The sequence below is a fragment of the Perca flavescens genome, chromosome 6, assembly GCF_004354835.1.
Source record: "Perca flavescens isolate YP-PL-M2 chromosome 6, PFLA_1.0, whole genome shotgun sequence".
NCBI classification, from domain to species: domain Eukaryota; kingdom Metazoa; phylum Chordata; class Actinopteri; order Perciformes; family Percidae; genus Perca; species Perca flavescens.
In genome coordinates, this window is record NC_041336.1 from 22328308 (window position 1) to 22347447 (window position 19140).

The 19140-nt window shown below is 38.2% G+C and overlaps 2 protein-coding genes and 1 long non-coding RNA gene across 5 annotated transcripts in view; all 3 read right to left on the reverse strand.

Annotated features, from left to right (window-relative positions):
* LOC114557360 (sialic acid-binding Ig-like lectin 12) overlaps nucleotides 1-19140 on the reverse strand; it is a 26445-nt gene continuing 7305 nt past the window's right edge. Inside the window, exons 4-7 of the mRNA XM_028580789.1 lie at nucleotides 4103-4215; nucleotides 889-1140; nucleotides 557-779; nucleotides 1-95 (exon numbers count right to left, since the gene is read on the reverse strand). Coding sequence (XP_028436590.1) covers nucleotides 80-95; nucleotides 557-779; nucleotides 889-1140; nucleotides 4103-4215 — 604 coding nt within the window. The 3' untranslated portion in view covers nucleotides 1-79. The remainder of the gene's footprint in view (nucleotides 96-556; nucleotides 780-888; nucleotides 1141-4102; nucleotides 4216-19140) is intronic.
* LOC114556595 (uncharacterized) lies at nucleotides 1190-3025 on the reverse strand. Its single transcript, XR_003692705.1, has 3 exons — nucleotides 3003-3025; nucleotides 2077-2146; nucleotides 1190-1952 (listed from the first exon to the last, which is right to left on the reverse strand). It is a non-coding gene; the product is annotated as an uncharacterized LOC114556595 (long non-coding RNA).
* LOC114556572 (sialic acid-binding Ig-like lectin 13) lies at nucleotides 4305-19129 on the reverse strand. 3 transcript variants are annotated; one of them, XM_028579564.1, is made up of 9 exons: nucleotides 19047-19129; nucleotides 18476-18532; nucleotides 17959-18354; nucleotides 17546-17842; nucleotides 17261-17360; nucleotides 17105-17140; nucleotides 16960-16996; nucleotides 5126-5484; nucleotides 4305-4393 (listed from the first exon to the last, which is right to left on the reverse strand). In XM_028579564.1, exons 2-8 carry the CDS (start codon nucleotides 18501-18503, stop codon nucleotides 5458-5460), a joined length of 921 nt encoding a protein of 306 aa, XP_028435365.1. In that variant the 5' UTR covers nucleotides 18504-18532; nucleotides 19047-19129; the 3' UTR covers nucleotides 4305-4393; nucleotides 5126-5457. The 3 variants fall into 3 exon arrangements, with proteins under 3 accessions (XP_028435365.1, XP_028435364.1, XP_028435363.1); XM_028579563.1 differs by lacking the exons at nucleotides 4305-4393; nucleotides 5126-5484 and adding an exon at nucleotides 15814-16615; XM_028579562.1 differs by lacking the exons at nucleotides 4305-4393; nucleotides 5126-5484 and having other exon boundaries at nucleotides 16622-16996.

A 19140-nucleotide genomic window follows, 5' to 3' on the forward strand; every position in this document is an offset into this window, starting at 1 on the left:
TCTTTTCACCATGAAAATGCAGAAGACTGCAAAGATCACGGCTGTACCAATTGCTGCCACCATGGGAATGATGATGTGGTTATAGTTTTCTGTACCTGCAAATAGACATAGCCATATTATATTGCACAAATGTAAAGAGGACAGCATCCAGGATATGAACTTTACATAAAGAAAATCCTCAAAATTCAACAATCGAGTGAAAAGATCTCACGTTTTACATAGAGTGTCAATGTTGTAGATGACAAACTGTCAGAACTTCACTCAATTTAAGATACAGATTTTATAGTCTCAAGCCTCTCTACAGCTCATAAATGAGTGAACAAGAAAAGCCCTTTACATAGGTAATCTGACTACACTCAATGGCATAGCTCATACAACAGTGAGACAATTTTGAACAGATGCATTCAGAAATGTTGACATGATTATCAAAACTTGAAGGAACATGATTTTCTTTAACAAAACCATGTAGTGTAATTTTACTCTTTCTCAATACAAAGTTCATTCCTTCAGTCTTCAGGCGAATGTCATGTGCTTCTGAAATTTTTTTTTTCCTTACTGTGTGTTGTTTGCCAGACAGTAGACAGCCTCAGAAGATCCAAACTTTGCCCGCAGAGTCCCAATGGTAACAAAGCCGTGTTTCTCTACCTCGGTGCTTGGCAGGACTCTGTCAGAAAGCACAAAATAGACAATGCTGGGAAGCTTGGACTCCACAATGCACACACACTTTACCATATCTGCCTCTGAGGAGCAGGAAGAAGCCGTCTTAATCTCAGGGGCATCTGTAAGCACAAGGAATGGAGTTATGAGTTAGTCCTCCTTTATTATAGTACTTTTTATATATGTGTTTAAATGAAAACTCTCTCCTTATTTTTACACTTGTTTACTTACATAACACATTAAGCTGCACAGGGCTTGAATTGCCTTGTCCTACTGCATTGATGGCAGTACAGTACAGAGCTCCTGTGTGTCTGGAGACATTTGGCAGCATGTAGACGTTTCCTTGATGCAGCTGAGCACCAGTTTCATTATGCCACTGATAGCTGCTGGTGGGGGGGTGAGCATCACTGGAGCATCTCAGCCGCACAGCTTCTCCCTCCTTTACATCTGACTTGTGCTCAACCGTCACATTTACTGGGGCATCTGCATGGAAACATACAATTAACCCTTCATGATACCATGGTGGAGTATATTTTGTAGCCTACTCTTTTACAAAGTATATGCAAAATTCAAATGTCCACCTCATGTGGGTACTAGAGGAAAAGTCAGGGGATCAACAAAGTCATGGATGTATCCTCTGGGTACCACCAATGTTGATTACAAAATGTCATGGCAATCCATCCACTAGTTATTGAACTATTTCAGTCTTGACCAAAGTGGTGGACAGGCAGAGCTATGCCACTATGGGTAAAAAAGCAATCGGGAAGGGCCAAAATAACTTGTGGGTACTAGAGGAAAAGTCAGGGGATCAACAAAGTCATGGATGTATCCTCTGGGTACCACCAATGTTGATTACAAAATGTCATGGCAATCCATCCACTAGTTATTGAACTATTTCAGTCTTGACCAAAGTGGTGGACAGGCAGAGCTATGCCACTATGGGTAAAAAAGCAATCGGGAAGGGCCAAAATAACTTCATAAAGCCGTAAAGTAGGTTTTTATGTGTCTTTTTATGTTAGCCATTTCTAAAGAGCAGTTGTTCTGACCCAGATGTCCCAACAACTTTGTGCGGCCCCTAAAGTTTTCCAAGACCTGCATGCTATCCTCGTAGTAGATGCGTTGGTTTCTATCAGTTGAACGATGCCAGATCCCTCTGAGTCTGGAGGTGGGCAGGATCAGAGAGTCTTTAGGATGGGTGAATGAACAGGGTACCACAACACAGGATGTGACCAGGGCGTCAAGTTCTTTTACAACACTGGCCCTCCATTCTTCAGTAAACACAGGGCTGATAATAGCTGAAAGAGAGTTTTGGAAGTAACAAAGAAAGAAATGAGTTGAAGCAGTTCTCTTTGACACGTTATGTAAGTGGGGTGTATGAATGGATGAGATAGGAAACAAAGAGGTGACCAATTGTGTTACCTGCCACAAGCAGACAGAATATCATTCTCTGTGTGTCCATATTTCTCTGAGGTTTTTGTGGTGTAATACACTGTGGTGTTTAAATGAAAAAAATGAAGTGGGGTAAAAAATGATGTTTTGAAGTATGTTGTTTTGTACCACTGTAAAGAATCTTGAGATTCATGTCTATGAAAAGCCTAATACAAATACATGTCAATTACTTACTTGCATGTCAATTATAATACAATTGCAACAGTGAAGTGATTTGAATGCATATATGTATTTATATGACATGATACATATATCGTATGAGGAGACTGTCCTCATATGTAAGAGGCCTATACTGTATTTATTTTCACTTATCAAAGGTTAAAATATTAAAACTTTAGTGCATAACTTTTTGATATTAATAAACGTCCGTTACGCACCATCCGTTACACTCAAGCCATTGCCAAATGATTTGCTACAAAGCTAATTAAGACTTTCAGCTCCACACAACTCTCTGTATTTCTCAGTATGGCTATGTGCAGAAGATTGTGGCGTCCGGTGACTTTCCCGCGCAGAAGGGCGGGGGGGGGCAGTTTGCGTTCATGGACAGTTAGAATTCCTCATGGGGCGGCAGAAACTAAGCACTACAGCTTTGATTACATTATGTGATTTGATTTTATTCTCTTTTTCCTTCCTTTTCTGTATTCAGTGACAGAAAGTGAAATAAAATAAAATAAATCTAAGTATGTTGACAAACAATTATGATACAGTACATAACAGAGGAAAAAGCTAAAATACAATCCCCCTAATATCTCAAAATTGGGACTGTATGACTATTATGTGAGATGCATCCTATAAAAGAGAGAGAGAGTGATATATCATAGAAAAAGGGATTAAAGTGTTAAAGTTTCACTTTTGACATTGAGATGTTTGTTTAAACTGAGGTAAATGACTAACACCTTTTTGTTGGAGCATACTGAGGAAGCACCACATCTTTATCTGTTTTCAGTGAGCTCATGCGAGGTGTTGGTGCATCCTTAGACCTCCCCCTGCTGGCAGAATAATGGTGTTTAGTTTAAGAACCTGAAACCCAATGATGTATGTATGTTTCTGGTGTCTGTTCACAATGATATTTTTTTTTATAAATGTACACATCTTTTAAATGTCTAACAGCAATCACATTTCAATGCTTCATTTGAAAAACATAACTTATCCTACTCTTTTACAAAGTATATACCAAAGCTGAGCTGATAATTGACTCAAAATGTCAAATGTCCACCTCATGTGGGTACTAGAGGAAAAGTCAGGGGATCAACAAAGTCATGGATGTATCCTCTGGGTACCACCAATGTTGATTACAAAATGTCATGGCAATCCATCCACTAGTTATTGAACTATTTCAGTCTTGACCAAAGTGGTGGACAGGCAGAGCTATGCCACTATGGGTAAAAAAGCAATCGGGAAGGGCCAAAATAACTTCATAAAGCCGTAAAGTAGGTTTTTATGTGTCTATAGAAAATACAGAGAAGCAGACATAATGTGCTGTCCTTCATGCAGCCAGCTAATCCAATATACAGTAAGAGATAACCTAATACTCTTCTTCCATTGCAGACGGATTCCTGATGACTGATAATCCTCTATCAGCGACTAAACCTGATTTAAGAAGCTTCGAAGATACTATATTTGAATGTATGTGTGTTGGTAAAAAAGCTTCCACATTGGTAAAGAAAACCCTAAATCCAGTAGGTTATGTAACATATCATCACACTAACATTTCTACCCATCTTTCACTGTAGGCCTCAGTGTGGTTTGGTTTCAAATTTTGATCTTTATTTCCTTCATTGGTATTTCCTTGCCCCAATTCGTTCTAATTCTTTTCAATTCAATTCAATTTTCATATTCCTTCAAATGTTTTTCATCATCTTTTTGTAGCTGTGAAGCCTGTTGTAACCCTGGTTTTAAAAAGTGCTATATACTGTTTAATAATATCACGTACCTACTAAGTTACAGTGTTTAAAGCATCAGCTTTTATTATGGCCACACTGCCATATACACTTACATTTTACTTTGAGGTCTCTGGATGTTGTTTGGTGCTGCCCTCCATGGTATGTTACAGTACACTGTAAAGGCTTGTTGTGATCAGCGCTGGTAGCTTGAAAGTTTATGGTAGATGTTGTTCTCCACTGGCCATCGTCAAGCTGCTGTGGTTGGACATGTGTGTGTCCAGTGTGACTCCAGGTGAAGACAGGAGGAGAGGTGGGGCAGGAGTGAGACACTGAGCAGGATGCAGACACCTTATCACCTTCCACTACCTCCTCTTTCACAGAGAACTGGATGGGATTTGGTACACCTGTAACACCAAGAAAGATCATGATAGGCAAATGCAAAGATCATAAGGCTACTATTACAAGTAAGGATGATCGTGTTGTCTACTGGGCAATGTTGTGTATTTTGAAATGTTGTATTGGCCCTGATGGGCTTCGACATTTAAAAATGAAAATTGAAAAAGGAAGGAAACTTAAAAATCCCAAATCATGAGAAATGTTGACTGAACTAACAGGATTGAACATTTAGGAATTCTCAAAATGGGCATTTGGCCTCCATGTCATACATCTTTGTAGAGAAATGAAACTGTTTCAACTGTGTTTTGATCAAAGTTATTTAAAGTGAGAAGAGGGCAGTTACAATAGCACAATTAAGGAAGTGAGAAACCAGATAGATGGTGACTATTGAAACCTAAATGACCGCTGTTACCAACTCAGTAGTATTGTCAAAAGGACTTTGTTTAAAGTTATAGTTACAAACTCAGCTTTCAAAGTCAACTTAAATAAACCATCAAGGTAAACACTGCTGTTAAAACGTTTTCTTATTATTGCTTTGGACTATTGACTGTTTGCACAAATATAATATTTCATATGATGTAGAAGAAGTAAGTCAATAACATCAGGAAAGTAACCATTGTTGAATTTTCTCAATTTTCACTAATGCAACACTGGAATTAAAAAGAGACTTCTGAGAAAATGCAGGAATCAATGAACTGTACGGTTACAGAAGTCTGGTAAAAGTTGTTAATTTTACTTACTCATTGTAATGGAGACTGTGTTCTCTTAGTATGAAAGCTTTTCATAGCCTGCCATTTCAATCCTGAAATAAAATGGCCCTTGGTCACTTTGTTTAAGGGGATCAATCTTAAATGAACAGTTCTTCTGACTGATGTCTCCCAACAGCTCTGTCCGACTCTGATACTGCTGCTTCACTGTTAACTTGTCTGGGTGATAGATGATCTCATGTTCCCCTCGGCCCACATCCCAGTGAATTCAGTGACCACCCTGCCTGGATCTGGGTAGTTGAACGAACAGGGGATCACCACACAGGATCCAGGGAGACCTTTTACTGAGGACGGCACCTTAATTGTCAAAGATGAGCCTTCAGTTTGAGAACCTGTAGTAAAATGCAGAGGAAAATGTAACAAAGAGATAGCAGTGGTGAGAAGGACTTGCACAAAATAAAATACTAATGATAAAACAACAAAAATACTAAAAGCTAACTGTTTAAATTGACTTCTTGTGAGCTGAAAATGTAACAACTGGTTATACAGTTTAGAAAATGAACCATACCCTTAGAGCAAAGGCACACAAAAAACAGAGGCCACTTGAGAAAGTCCATGTTGTCCTCTTGGGGTCAGACCTGCAAATAAAGTGACAAATATTTTCAGACTTATCAGGTGCCGCTGTCATTTCCCTCTGATGAGAGATGACTTGTCTAGTTTCCATTCCACTTTGTATACACCACACATACACTGCCGTTTTTTGTTTTGTTAGACATACATTGGGGAAGTTAATTAATCATCAAGTCCCCCTTTTCAAGTATGTAAAAATACTCTGCTATGATTAATATTACAAGAAATATTAACTCAGAAGAAGTAAAAAAAATCTTTTTTAAATAGGGCTGAAAGCACATCTACTTTTTCTCCCTCATTGAGCGCTAGAGTTAGGACAGCTCCGCGGCGATAGTTTTGCGTCCTGTCTGAACCAGATTCAGAGTCTTTTTTTCTGGAAAATCAGCAGACATATTCAAATGGAAAGTGTAGTTAGCATTCTTATATTTGTTTATGTAGCTTGTTAACTTGTTAGCTTGTTTCTGGCAGTGGGTGACGCTCTTGCTGTACTGACAAGTCTGCTCTGAGCTGGAGGTTGGAGGAGCTGAGGTTTCTTTTTTTTTTCTTTTTTTCTTTTGGCATTTTTAGGCCTTTATTTTTGACAGGACAGCTTAAACTGGGCCCATATACAGAGACTGGGCCTCTGTATATGGGCTGGCGCTCCACCAGGTGAGCTACCTAGGCGCCCAGGTTTCTTTTAGAGATTTTGCATATTAGACAGTGATTAGCTTTCAAATCTGTGACGTACCAAATCAAACTGGTCCGGGATGTATTTTAATCTCAGATTTTATGGGAAGGGCACGGACATCTCCCCTTTTAGTAGAGGAATGTGAAAACACCTCTCTAGTGGCAAACTCGAGTTTGTCACTATAGTGACACAGATACAGGTCAGTATACAAGCATACAAGCTCAGACATTTTAGGGGACAAAACAACATTTTTAAGTGGAGGGGATCTTAAATCTTTTTTTTTTAACCATGTCTTGTGCTCTGACCTATTGTCACTTAAAGGAACATGCTGATTTATTGGGACTTTAGCTTATTCAGCGTATCCCCCAGAGTTAGATAAGTCCCTACATACCCTTCTCACCTCCGTGCGTGTCGTAACTCTGTCTGATGCACCCACTGCTAGCCTAGCTTAGCACTGATCCTGGAGGTAACCGGCTCCATCTAACCTACTGCTCCCAATAAGTGACAAAATAACGCCAACATTTTCCTATTTACATGTTGTGATTTGTATAGTCACAGCAGGGGCGTCGGCCTGGGGGGAAAAAGAGGACTGAGTACCGAGGGCCCTCATGTGAGTAGGGCCCAAAAAGATGCTAGAATGAATAGCTGTGGATGCGGGGAGAGGCCCATAGAAAATGCCTTTCTAAAGGGACCCAGAATTTCGTGCTACACCCCTGAGTCATAGCATGTACAAATAACAAGGTCACATGAGACACAGCCATATTCTAACCGTATTCATTCAAACCTTTATTTAACCAGGAAAAAACTCCTTGAGATTACAAATCTCTTTTACAAGAGGGTCCTGGCAAGTGGCAGCAGCTAGGTTTCAAGAAATACAAATACAATAACGAAATATAAACATAGACACACTTTCACTCATCATATTCGAACACCAATGTCATCATAAAGAAAATCTGGGTCCTAAATCAATTTAACAACAATGACAGACAGATTGCCTTTCTGCAAGGTCTTTTAGAAAGCCTTTAAAAGAATAAAGTGAGACCAACTCCTTCAACTGTAACTCATTCTGAAGCTGATTCCATGCAGATGGTGCTGCAAAATTAAAAGCCTTTTTGCCAAAGTCAGTGCGGGCTTTAGGGACTGACAATAAAAACAGATCCTGTAAACGCAAGTGATATGTCCCTGCAGACCTTGGGAGGATGTAAGCATTCAGATAAAGAGGAAGTAATCCTAGTACTGCTTTATAAATAAAAAGATGCCAGCGCATCCAACGCCTAATTGAGAGGGAGAACCACTCGACACCCGTATACATACTGGGAACTAATTCTCAGAAGGCGAAGCCCTGCTACTTCTGCTACTTGGGCGGAGTGATTTACACCTGAGAAGCACCGTGGTGAGGAGCAGAGAGTTCGCCTGGAGTTCGCTCGGAGTTGGAGTAATATCAATCCGCCCAAGTAGCAGTGCTTAGCCTTCTGAGAATTAGTGTGTCAGACAGAGTTACGACACGCATGGAGATGAGAAGGGTATGTTATGTACTTATCTAACTCTGGGGGATACGGTGAATGAGCTAAAGTCCCAATAAGTCGCCGTGTTCCTTTAAGCTGTATACTTTTCAGGTTTTATTTTCATAAACAAATAAGAAAGGGACAAGTGTCTAATCAGCTCTTATAAATTTAATTTTGTTTTAAATCTTATCTTTGTTGTCCATCTGAGACCCTCAGCTATGTCACAAGGTGTGCCACCCTTATGCTCTCACTTCCTTCTTTGGATATTTGATTTATTTTAGTAATCATGACTTCTCCAATTTTATTTTTGTAAGGCATATTTCCCACTTCGTGAAGCCTAGACGCCTTGAGCTCATCGTCACCGACCGACAACTCTCATAACATATTATATAACATATTTTTTCATACGGAGAGCTTATTTTATTTATTTTATTCAGATATGATGAGCAGAGACAATGCCCACTGAAAAATATAAAACAAATGTCAAATTAGCCAAGATGCTATTTTACATCTGCTGTCCCTGGACTGGTGGTAAGAGGTCACTCTAAAAATATAAAAAAAATAAGCTAAAAATAATACCATGCTGCTGAGTTCAATGATACCTCACACAAGGGTATACGTTAAACGGTTCAAATGTTAGGAGGCGTGGCCTGAGTAAGTGGGCGTGGTCATATTATAGGGGCTGGCTCAGTATCACATGTAGACCACACAATCTGAGTTTCATATAAATCGGATGATGTTTGTCATATAAGGCGCATTTCCTGTTGCCAGCGGGGGGCGCTATGACCAAAAGTCAATTTTGGCCTGTAGGTGACCCTTGTCCATCATGAGAAATTTCGGGCAGATACGACAACGTACACTCAAGTTACAACAATTTCTTTGTTCATTGCTAAACACTCAAAATGGCCGCCACGCCACGCCCACACCGTCTGACGAAAAGTTTTTCTTTTAATAACTTTTCATCGTTAAGGTGTCCAGACCAAGTTTGAAGTCCATCAGATGACATCTCTAGGAGGAGTTTGTTAAAGTATAGCACCTTGACTTTTAGGCCTACTTCCTGTTGCCACTAGGGGGCGCTATGACTTTAAGTAAATATCGGCCTTTATTTGTCCTCAGGGTTGGACTCTTATGAATCCTGAAAAGTTTCGACCCAGTTGGACAACGTACACTCGAGTTACACCCACTTCCTGTTTCGGCCGCGAAACACACAAAATGGCCACCCCGCCACGGCCACGCCCTATGACGAAAAGTTTTTCTTTTAACAACTTTTCATCTTTAACTTCGTAAGATGGCACAGACCGAGTTTGAAGTTGATCGGATGAAATCTCTAGGAGGAGTTCGTTAAAGTACGACATGTGGAAATGGCCAAAATTGCACTAATTTCGAACTTTGACATCAAAATGGCGGACTTCCTGTTGGGTTTAGGGTATGGCTCTAATGAAGTTTTTTGTACAGGTTGACATGCTACATATGTGTACCAAGTTTCATGAGTCTACGTTAAACGCACTGCAGGGGCTCAATTTCTTTAACTTTCTAGGGGGCGCTAGCGAGCCATTTTTGGGCGGCTATTCCCGAAACCCTTAAAATACGTAAATTTTCACCAGACTTGATGCGACTGCCAAATTTGAATATGATAAGCCCCTCAAAAAGCCAATTCATTTGACGGGAAAAAGAATAGAAAGAAAGAAAGAAAGAAAGAAAGAAAGAAAGAAAGAAAGAAAGAAAGAAAGAAGTTATAATTCCTTCAGTTTCAATAGGGCCTTCGCCGCTGTCGGCGCTCGGGCCCTAATAAAGACAAGAATATTTTGTCAAGATCAACAGGAGCACACACACAAGCCAAACTTTCAGACCATATAACAAACAAGGCACAATAGCATAGACATACATTTTTGATAGACATACACAAACATGACATTGCTGGGACAGTAACAAGCAACAGACATTAGCCTGACTAAACACTAATGAAACAGACAACATCACAGGCATCGCACAAGAAGCACAGACAGGCAGAGCAGAAAGCAGGCAGCAAGATTAGTGTCTAAATGTAATGTTGACAGTGCTGACTACTTGTTGGCCACTTCTTTAAGTTAAGTTTAAAAGAGGCAGTTTTAAAATGTCTAATGTGAATTGGTAGTAGAGTTTCACCCTCAAACAGCCATGTGTGTGAATTAATTAGTCTGCTTATTCAGCTGAACAAAGACAACAATAAAACGCAACACAGATTAGACCACGGAGTGCAAGGACCCATTTTTGCTCTAAAAAATAAATCAAGAGGCTGAAACAGTGTTGGCTGGAAGGTTGAATGTATTTGTCCAACATTTCTTGAACTGTAGAAACCAAAAAGGAAAATCCAAGGCACTCTCTTATAGAAAAATACAAAGCCTTTATTTATGGCTTAGTCATCATTAATCTTAAAATACTCCGACGCGTTTCGGCATACAAGCCTTCGTCAGGGAGTCAATCAATTTCCCAAACAGGAAGAGACCTTCTTATACGCTTTCAAACAGACCAATCAAGAAACACAGCCAATGAAAAGCCATAATTTTGATAGAGGAGGGTTCAAAATTGTAGGGTTATAGAATGACCAATAGATGTCCTCATTATAACCCCGTTCCTTGAAATGTGACGTCATCTCTTTTGCTTTACACTCAAAAGAATTATCCAGGTCACAAATTCTCCTGGCTCGCTGGAATTGTCCGTATGGAACATTTTCCTTCAACCACTTAGGGTGGAAGCTTCTAGCATGGAGAATAGTGTTCCTGTCAGTAGGTTTTCTAAACACTGAAGTATGTAGTGCACCATGATCGTCTTTGAATATGGTAAGGTCAAGAAAATTAATATAATCTTTACTATATTCCAAAGATAGTTTAATGTTGGGGTTAATGTTATTCAAATAAACATGGAACTCTTTCAAATCTGACTCTGAACCAGACCAAAACAGACAAACATCATCAATGTAACGTCCCCACCAGATAATGTTTTTAAAGAAGGCATTCTTTTCCTGATTTAAGACAAAATCTTCCTCCCATTTTCCCAGAAATAGACCTGCATATGATGGGCTGTAACAGGCCCCCATAGCACAGCCTTTTATCTGTTTAAATGTCTTATCCTGGAAGATGAAGATATTATTATTCAATGTCCATTTAGTTAATGACAATACAAAATCAGTTGGTGGTATTTCCGATTCAGGTCTCCTACTTAAAAAATGTGTCAGAGCTGCAAGACCCTGTGTGTGTTCAATGTTTGTATACAATGCTTCTACATCCATAGTGACTAGATATGTATCAGAGCCTATGTTTTGTAGTTGTGTGATCTTATTCAGCACATCTGTGGTGTCTTGGACAAATGCTGGGAGTGAAGACAGACAGGGTTTAATAAAATAGTCAATAAACTTAGAGACTGGTTCAGTCAGACTATCATTACCAGAGATAACAGGTCTCCCTGGAGGGTTATCCACACACTTATGGATTTTGGGTAACATGTAGAATGATGCCACTCTGGGGTTTTTCATTCCACAGAAACTCAAGTTCAGATTTAGAGATCCAGTCATTGTCTTTGGCCACATGTAGTAGTTGTTTTAATTCCTCTTTAAGAGACTCAATAGGGTTGAAAGTCAGTGGTTGGTAAAACTCTGTGTTGTTTAACTGACAAAAGGCCTCTTTTATGTACATATCCTTACCCCAAATCACTATGGCACCACCTTTATCCGCATTTTTAATTACTAGATCACTGTCTCTGGATAATGCTTCCAACGCCTTCTTTTCGGTGTGAGACAGATTACTCTGCTGCTTAGGTGATCTTTTCTGTTTAAACAAATTTTCAATATCAAAATTCACCTTTTTAGCAAATATATGTAATGCTGTATTCTGAACCAGTGGGCAAAAAGTTGATTTAGGCTTAAAGATTCGCTTCTGGGAACAAACAACTGTCTGACCTGTGTCCATGTCAATTCCATTGTCACTGAGGAAAGGGGACAGACAAAAACAACTAAACCAGAGAGAAAGTTTCTGGATTGATAAACTGCAGGCTACTAGTTATCCAGGCTTAAATGAAGAACTTGATCTCAGTGTTTTTCTTTAAAACCATATTGTTTATTTTTCAATCGGGTCCATTTCTATTTGTATTTGTGTTGTACATGTTTTGTATTTTGAATTTTACCTTGATTTGTAGTCAAATACACTGGTCTATTTATGACCAATGAGGACATCTATTGGTCATTCTATAACCCTACAATTTTGAACCCTCCTCTATCAAAATTATGGCTTTTCATTGGCTGTGTTTCTTGATTGGTCTGTTTAAAAGCGTATAAGAAGGTCTCTTCCTGTTTGGGAAATTGATTGACTCCCTGACGAAGGCTTGTATGCCGAAACGCGTCGGAGTATTTTAAGATTAATGATGACTAAGCCATAAATAAAGGCTTTGTATTTTTCTATAAGAGAGTGCCTTGGATTTTCCTTTTTGGTTTCTACATTATGATTATCCCTTCCAAAGAGCACCTCAAGCTAATTTTTTGAGTCCGGGAAGCGCTCCGCTACAGACATTTGATATTTCTTGAACTGTATTTGCTTCAAAGAAATTACTTCTAAATAACCTTAACAATAATGTGCTAAGATGTAAAATGATGATATGCAATCATGTCATACAAAGATGAAATATATTCCTGAACAGCAAGTGCTGACTGAAAGCAATGACATGTAAACTCCTTGAAAAGTCTATAAACGTTGCAAATGATATATATCTATTATTATTTTGTTTTATTTCTAACAAGAAAATTACATTAACTCTACCTTCACACCATGTGTTTCACAGATGCAGAGATGTTAACACAAGATTTCCTTTGCTCATTCAGCCTACAGCAACGTGATGAGGTGTTGCATGTGTGATAATTGCTCAAATTGATTTTTATCTGAAACTATAAATGTTATTTTTACGTTGGCTATATCACATCCAATCGGTTTGACTAGATCACACCAAATGCACACAAAAAGGAACATTTTTCACTTTTTCTTCCATTTTACACAAAAAGGAACCAATCTCATTTTAAATTTGCACTGATGTCTCACTTCCTGTCCATATGATCACACCAAACAGTGTTGTGGTAAAAAAAAATTAAAAAAAATGGCCCTCTATGCCAGACCTCTCCTGTTGCAGCGGCATCACTGGGGCTTTCTGCAGTTACTCCTGAAAACATTCCAACTGACAGGATCTTCTGGCTGAGTTGTAGACTGAATTGTTCACAGTGATGTCAGTCATTCATGGACCTTGATCTCCAACATAAGCAGGGTTCAGCATTTCACCCCTGTTTGGATAAAAGCTGTCGCTCTCTTGGAGTGCTAGGTTCACGTAACAGATTCTGCGCGTGGGGTGGACCATTTCAACAGATAAACTCTGCTTTCCTTTAACTCGCCAGCGATTCTCCTCGCGTTGTGTCAAGAAGTCCTCGAGCTTGACTGTTTCCTCCTTCTGGCGCCCCCAGGACAGTTTCCTGGTAGTAGGAAGGATGAAGCCAGTGGACGCTGAGTTACCCATGACAGGAAATGTGCTTGGGTTGAAAAGTCTGTGAATCAAAAACAGAACAGAAAATTTACCATATGAAAATGACACATTAAATGAAAAAATACAATGCTAAACTGTAGAATCCACACACAGCGTTTTTTTTATCTGGAAAGTAAAAAATGTCACAGGGATGTCTGTCCTCACCTCTGGTTTATCTGTTGAAGCTCCAACCTTGAATGAGAGATGGTCAGGTTCATCCATTTTAAAGACCTGCTGGGCCGATTGAAGGCCTGACCTCATCTGTCATCAAAGGAACAATTAATTTTATCCTTCTGGATGAGTTAATCACTGCTGATGAATGGATTTTGTAAGCTGTTTGTATTAATCAGTCCGTCAATCAATCATCGGGAAATTTGTCAATCACAAACACACAATCAAAGCATTACATGTCACATGTTAAAAATTGTATGTATGCTTTGCAAGCTTGGGTCTTTATCATCATTTCATTGATTTGGTTTCGCTGTACTGTATTGTACTATGTATAATATAAAGTATACAGTAAGTACAATAAGATGTATTCACTGAATGCCTACAGGAAAGAGTTACAGTCAAATGAAAAAGTTATTCTGTTTTAGAATTGCACTTCACGTCATTCCTCAGAAGGTATTTGAAACCTTCTGAAATTTGAATTGTATAATATACAATAATAGATTCTCCCACATTTTATGTTCCCCATGAGATGGTTTACGTCACTTTAGCCTCCAAAGCATTCCAACTTTTCAATGAACATATGGCTGGGATGTTTGAAATCAGGGACTGTATTGAAATTATTGGCCACAGAATTTGATGTACTCACATTGCACCCACATTAGACAACAGAAGTGAAATTAGCAATCTCCAAAATGTATGGCAAACTCAACAAAATGATGCATCTGTTAACCTAATTTTAGCCATTCTTTATTTTTAAATGAAGAGCTGTCGCTGTCTCTTTCTATGACACAGCTCCTGAACTTCCCAATTTAAAATGTAATGTTTACCATAAAAACACCCATTTTGTTTCCTGGAAAGATCTCTACATTAAGATGCAATGGCATTGATGAATGAAAGACAAATTCTTCTACAGTTAGCTGTATCAGATGATACCGAAAAGTGATTGTTATGTAAATGTATTTTCTCTCAGAGTACAACACTTAAAGGTTAAAAATGGCAGAGATCTTTTTTCTTCTACACGACTCAATTTGAGCTATCTAGTTGTTGAGGAAAATACAATCATTTTCTTTCCATCACACTTGTCACCCAATTTAGTTTGTTTCCTCTTCTTGTTTCACTCCCACCCTTTCAGGACTTCAGCTAGTCTTAAAGCACCACCATCTGACCGACATGACTGCATGAGTACTGAGAGGGGGCATTCTGGATAAAACCTCTATGGAAGTTAAGTTTGTAACAACCTACAGTCTTGTTAAAAAAAGTGTCTCTCTGGTTGAGTAAGAAAGTAAGCAGCAAATATCTTTTCATAAAAAGTATATTCATGAGTCAAAGTACACAGAATGACAAAGGTTTGTAGAGATAAAATGTAGTTTTTATATTTTGTGTTTGTCATATTTCAGCACAGTGTCATCACCGGCTATAATTATCATTTGAGAAACACAAACGCAAATACACATTTACATGCCAGTTGACAGTGAATACATTTTTTACTCACAACCCAATGTGTTTACAGTACAAAACGTTGCTTTTCAGGGAACTATGCTGCTAAAACATTCAAGCTTGTCAACAGAATTTTATATCTTGTTTTTTGTCTTTATATTTGTAGATTATTCTTTTCATTAACATAATGCCGTTTATCTGAAGCTAACATGTGAATTAGATGAAAATGAGCTTGTCGAACAAACATATTACACCCTGAAGCAAATAATTTGCCTTTTGACTTAAAGGGACAGTACTCAATAATCAGAAAATTATATAGCAGTAAACAAATATTTGCTATGTAAAGATATAGTGGAGTAATGGTGTCCTGAGTACAGAAGGAAGTCACACTCCTGTGTGAGTCAAGTTGTCTAAAATAAGCATGTTGAGTTAAAGCTTTAGTGCGTATGGTTTTTATATTAATCAACTTCCATTACATTCAAGCTTTTGCCAAATGAGTTGATGCAAAGCTAATTAAGACTATCAGCTCCACACAGCTCTCTGTGTATTTGTCAGTATGGCTATGTTCAGAAACTGCTCTCGTCCGGTGACTTTCGCGTGGAGAAAATCTAGTTAAGATAATTACCTCTTCTGAGGAGTCCATCATGTATTTTTTGATACTCCGTGTACTCTTTGGCTACTAGCTACTGTGTGGAGGAGGGGTGGGGGTGGTGTGCGATCAAGGAAGGCTTGTATCATGTGGATGCACCGACAGTTTTGTTATCATTACTTAGAATTCCTCCTGAAAGAGACAGGAACTACGCACTATAGCTTTAAACATGCAAAGAAACATGACAAATGTAAAACATTGGGCTAGTTATCACTACTAAAGAAATAATATAAACATTGTTTTTTTTCCCTCTATGACAGTATGATTTTAAAAACAATGTATTCAACACATTTGATGCAAAAAAAAAATCAGAAAAGTTAACAATACACAGATAACATTGTAATTTTGCAATGACTGACCTGCATGGAAAGGTTCACTTGGGACATAGAGTTAATAATATCCAATATGTGCATGTAACACTGACCACTACCCAAAGGACATTACTCTCCCCCCCATGCTTAATATGATCTGTGCATAGCATACTTAAGCTGATTATTACAAACAACACGTGATTTCCAATTATGTTTTTTAACAAAACATGAAAGAATAAGTAGTTAGCACTAAAAGGTTTGATTACAACCACATTTGGATTTATTATTAATCACAATGTGGGCAAAATAGAGACAGATGAATAATAAGAAAACATTTATCAATACCAGATACATTTCATATGAAATACCAGTTCTAAATTGTGTGCAAAAGACATTTATTTTGCTCTGTGTCTGCTGAAACTGTGTGTGCAGAAGCTTATTTTTGAATTTCATGAATTTCTTCTGCCCCCTTGTGGCTATAAATGTATTGTTGCATCTTTAAATGTTTTTTTTAAATGGTTCAACTGTGAGGACATCACAACAAATAAAGCAAACTGGGAGGTTTCACATATTTAAGTGAAGTTCCTTTTTTTCAGTTCTCACCTTTAGATTCTCCTCCTAATTTAAAAAGAACAGAAAATAAGGCATTGCCATTTCACATAAAGATAGAAGCATAGATTATACCGTAAAGAAGAATAAACGTCTTACTTCTGCAGAGATATGCAAGATCAATGAAGCATTGGTGTGTAAAGGTTACGATTGATACATTACAGAACTAGTCACCAAATTGTAAGATAAAAACCCATAAATAAATTCCTTTTGCCTTTAATCAGAATGGCCTAAAATAATTTCAGCTGTTTATTGCTCTTTTAAAATGCAATCCTTGACAACCTGTAGGCTACCCCCCTGCTCTCACATATTCCAGAAATTTTAGGGCTAAAATGTACAAAATGTTTTCTCACCTTCGAGACAGTCTGGAGTCTGAAGTTGTTCCATGCACTAAATGTGACAAATAGATAAATAAATAAATTCATGAATCACATTTTAATGAGAGAAAAAGAATCAGTAATGCACTAAAAACTGGATCTGATATATTTTTCTCTTTACCTGTCTTCTTGATTTTGGAGCTCTGCTATGCGTTTCCTTAAGCAGAAAGAAAAAGCGTTTTTTTTGAGGAGCACTTAACAAACTTATGAATTAGACAGTAATGAAATATATTCCTACTTTATTAATCTCTGTAATATAAGTAAGTAATAAACTCACTTGTATTTTTTCACCATGAAAATGCAGAAGACTGCAAAGATCACGGCAGTACCAAACACTGCCACCGTGGGAATGATGATGTGGTTATAATTTTCTGTACCTGAAAATAGACAGAGCCGTATTATATTGCACAAATGCAAAGAGGATATCGTCCTCTTTGCATTTGTACGAACATATTTAGTCTCGTCTCGTCTGACGAAATTAACACTAGAGGACAACATCCAGGATATGAACTTTCCATAAAGAATATCCTCAAAATTCAACAACAGAGTGAAAAGATCTCACGTTTTACATAGAGTGTCACTGTTGCAGATGATGTCTTCGGTCCATTAAATTGTGCTGTACAGGTGACATCACTTTGATCATCCTTCTCCTCAGGAATGATGGTCAGGATGGACTCGGCCTCCCAGTAGCCATAACCAGTTTCCTTGTGGACCTCTATTACATCATCTGCTGTGCCTCTACTCCATGTGAGTTTAGGCACATGGGAGGGGCAGGTATGACGGACTGAACAGGTGATAGTGTAGGGTCGATCTTGAGTGGCCGTCTTTTGGTGACTCAGTGTAGGATTCGGAGGATCAGCTATCAATGAAAAAAAAAGGAAAAGCAGATATTTAACAAGAGGCTAATTATTGTAACATATAAAAATTCTATAAATTTATGACATTTTGGAAAGTCTGTGAAAGTCTGTGACATACGGAGCATTTTGAACGTGACACAACTCTCCACAAAGGAGAACTTGTCAACGGTGGATGTATCAGTCTCTGTTCGTGCTAGTTCGATCCGGAAACAGAAAGGGCCGTTGTCATGATCTCGAATGTTAGTCATTTCTAAAGAGCAGTTGCTCTGACCCAGATGTCCCACCAACTTTGTGCGGCCCCTAAAGTTTTCCAAGACCTGCATGCTATCGTCGTAGTAGATGTGTTGGTTTCTATCAGTTGAACGATGCCAGATCCCTCTGAGTCTGGAGGTGGGCAGCTTCTCTTTAGGATGGGAGAATGAACAGGGTACCACAACACAGGATGTGACCAGGGCGTCAAGTTCTTTTACAACACTGGCCCTCCATTCTTCAGTAAACACAGGGCTGATAATAGCTGAAAGAGAGTTTTGGAAGTAACAAAAAAAGTAAATGACATTGTGTTGACAGATTTCTTTGTTTGAATGAGGTGTATATAGTAATGAGATTGGAAACAAAAAGGATGACCAATTATATACCTGCCAGGAACAGAGAGAATATCATCATCTTGCTGTCTTTGTCCTTACTTCTTTGAGCTTTTGGTGGTGTTGAAATGAAAAGAAAAAAATACAGCAAAAAAATGACATGCAAGTCCATGCAAATTACAATATAATTGCAAAAGTGAACCCGAAAGGGTATTCGTAAGTATTTTAATTGATATGACAAATGTACCCATAGATGATCTGCATTATCGTTCAAAAGGTTTGTCTGTTACATTAATGATTTTCTTTATTTCTTTAACATAGATAAAAACAGTATATTCTAACTATTCCTTTTTTTTTTTTTTTTAGAATTGTTTTTATTATGCAAGTACAACGAAAAACAGAGAGGTAAACAACCCGGTCAACCTGGTTTCCAGTCCAAGTCCATTCAAGTGTTAACCAGTGTTAATATTCTAAGTATTCCAATAGTGCTAAACCTAGACTAATCTTCAATTTCTATTGTGATGTTTGAATATTAGCTTTGCTAAAGCAGCACATCTATATTAGATATTCTTCAAATATTATTCTTTTATTCTTAAAGTGTAATTAAGTGTTGTCAAAATCTTACCTGATTTTACTGCTATCTGGCGGATCACAGCTGTATCTGCTAGCCTGGAATTCAGTTCAATAAGACACGAACTGTAGGGGAAACACAAAGCACT

Bases quoted from the DNA above. Each gene is read 5' to 3' on its own strand.
- LOC114556572 (XM_028579562.1), bottom strand. From the start codon at position 18,503: ATGATGATATTCTCTCTGTTCCTGGCAG. The intron at 18,355-18,475 runs GTATATAATTGG...ACTCTCTTTCAG, and splicing joins ATTCTCTCTGTTCCTGGCAG to CTATTATCAGCCCTGTGTTT. The intron at 17,843-17,958 runs GTATGTCACAGA...TTTCATTGATAG, and splicing joins TGTCACGTTCAAAATGCTCC to CTGATCCTCCGAATCCTACA.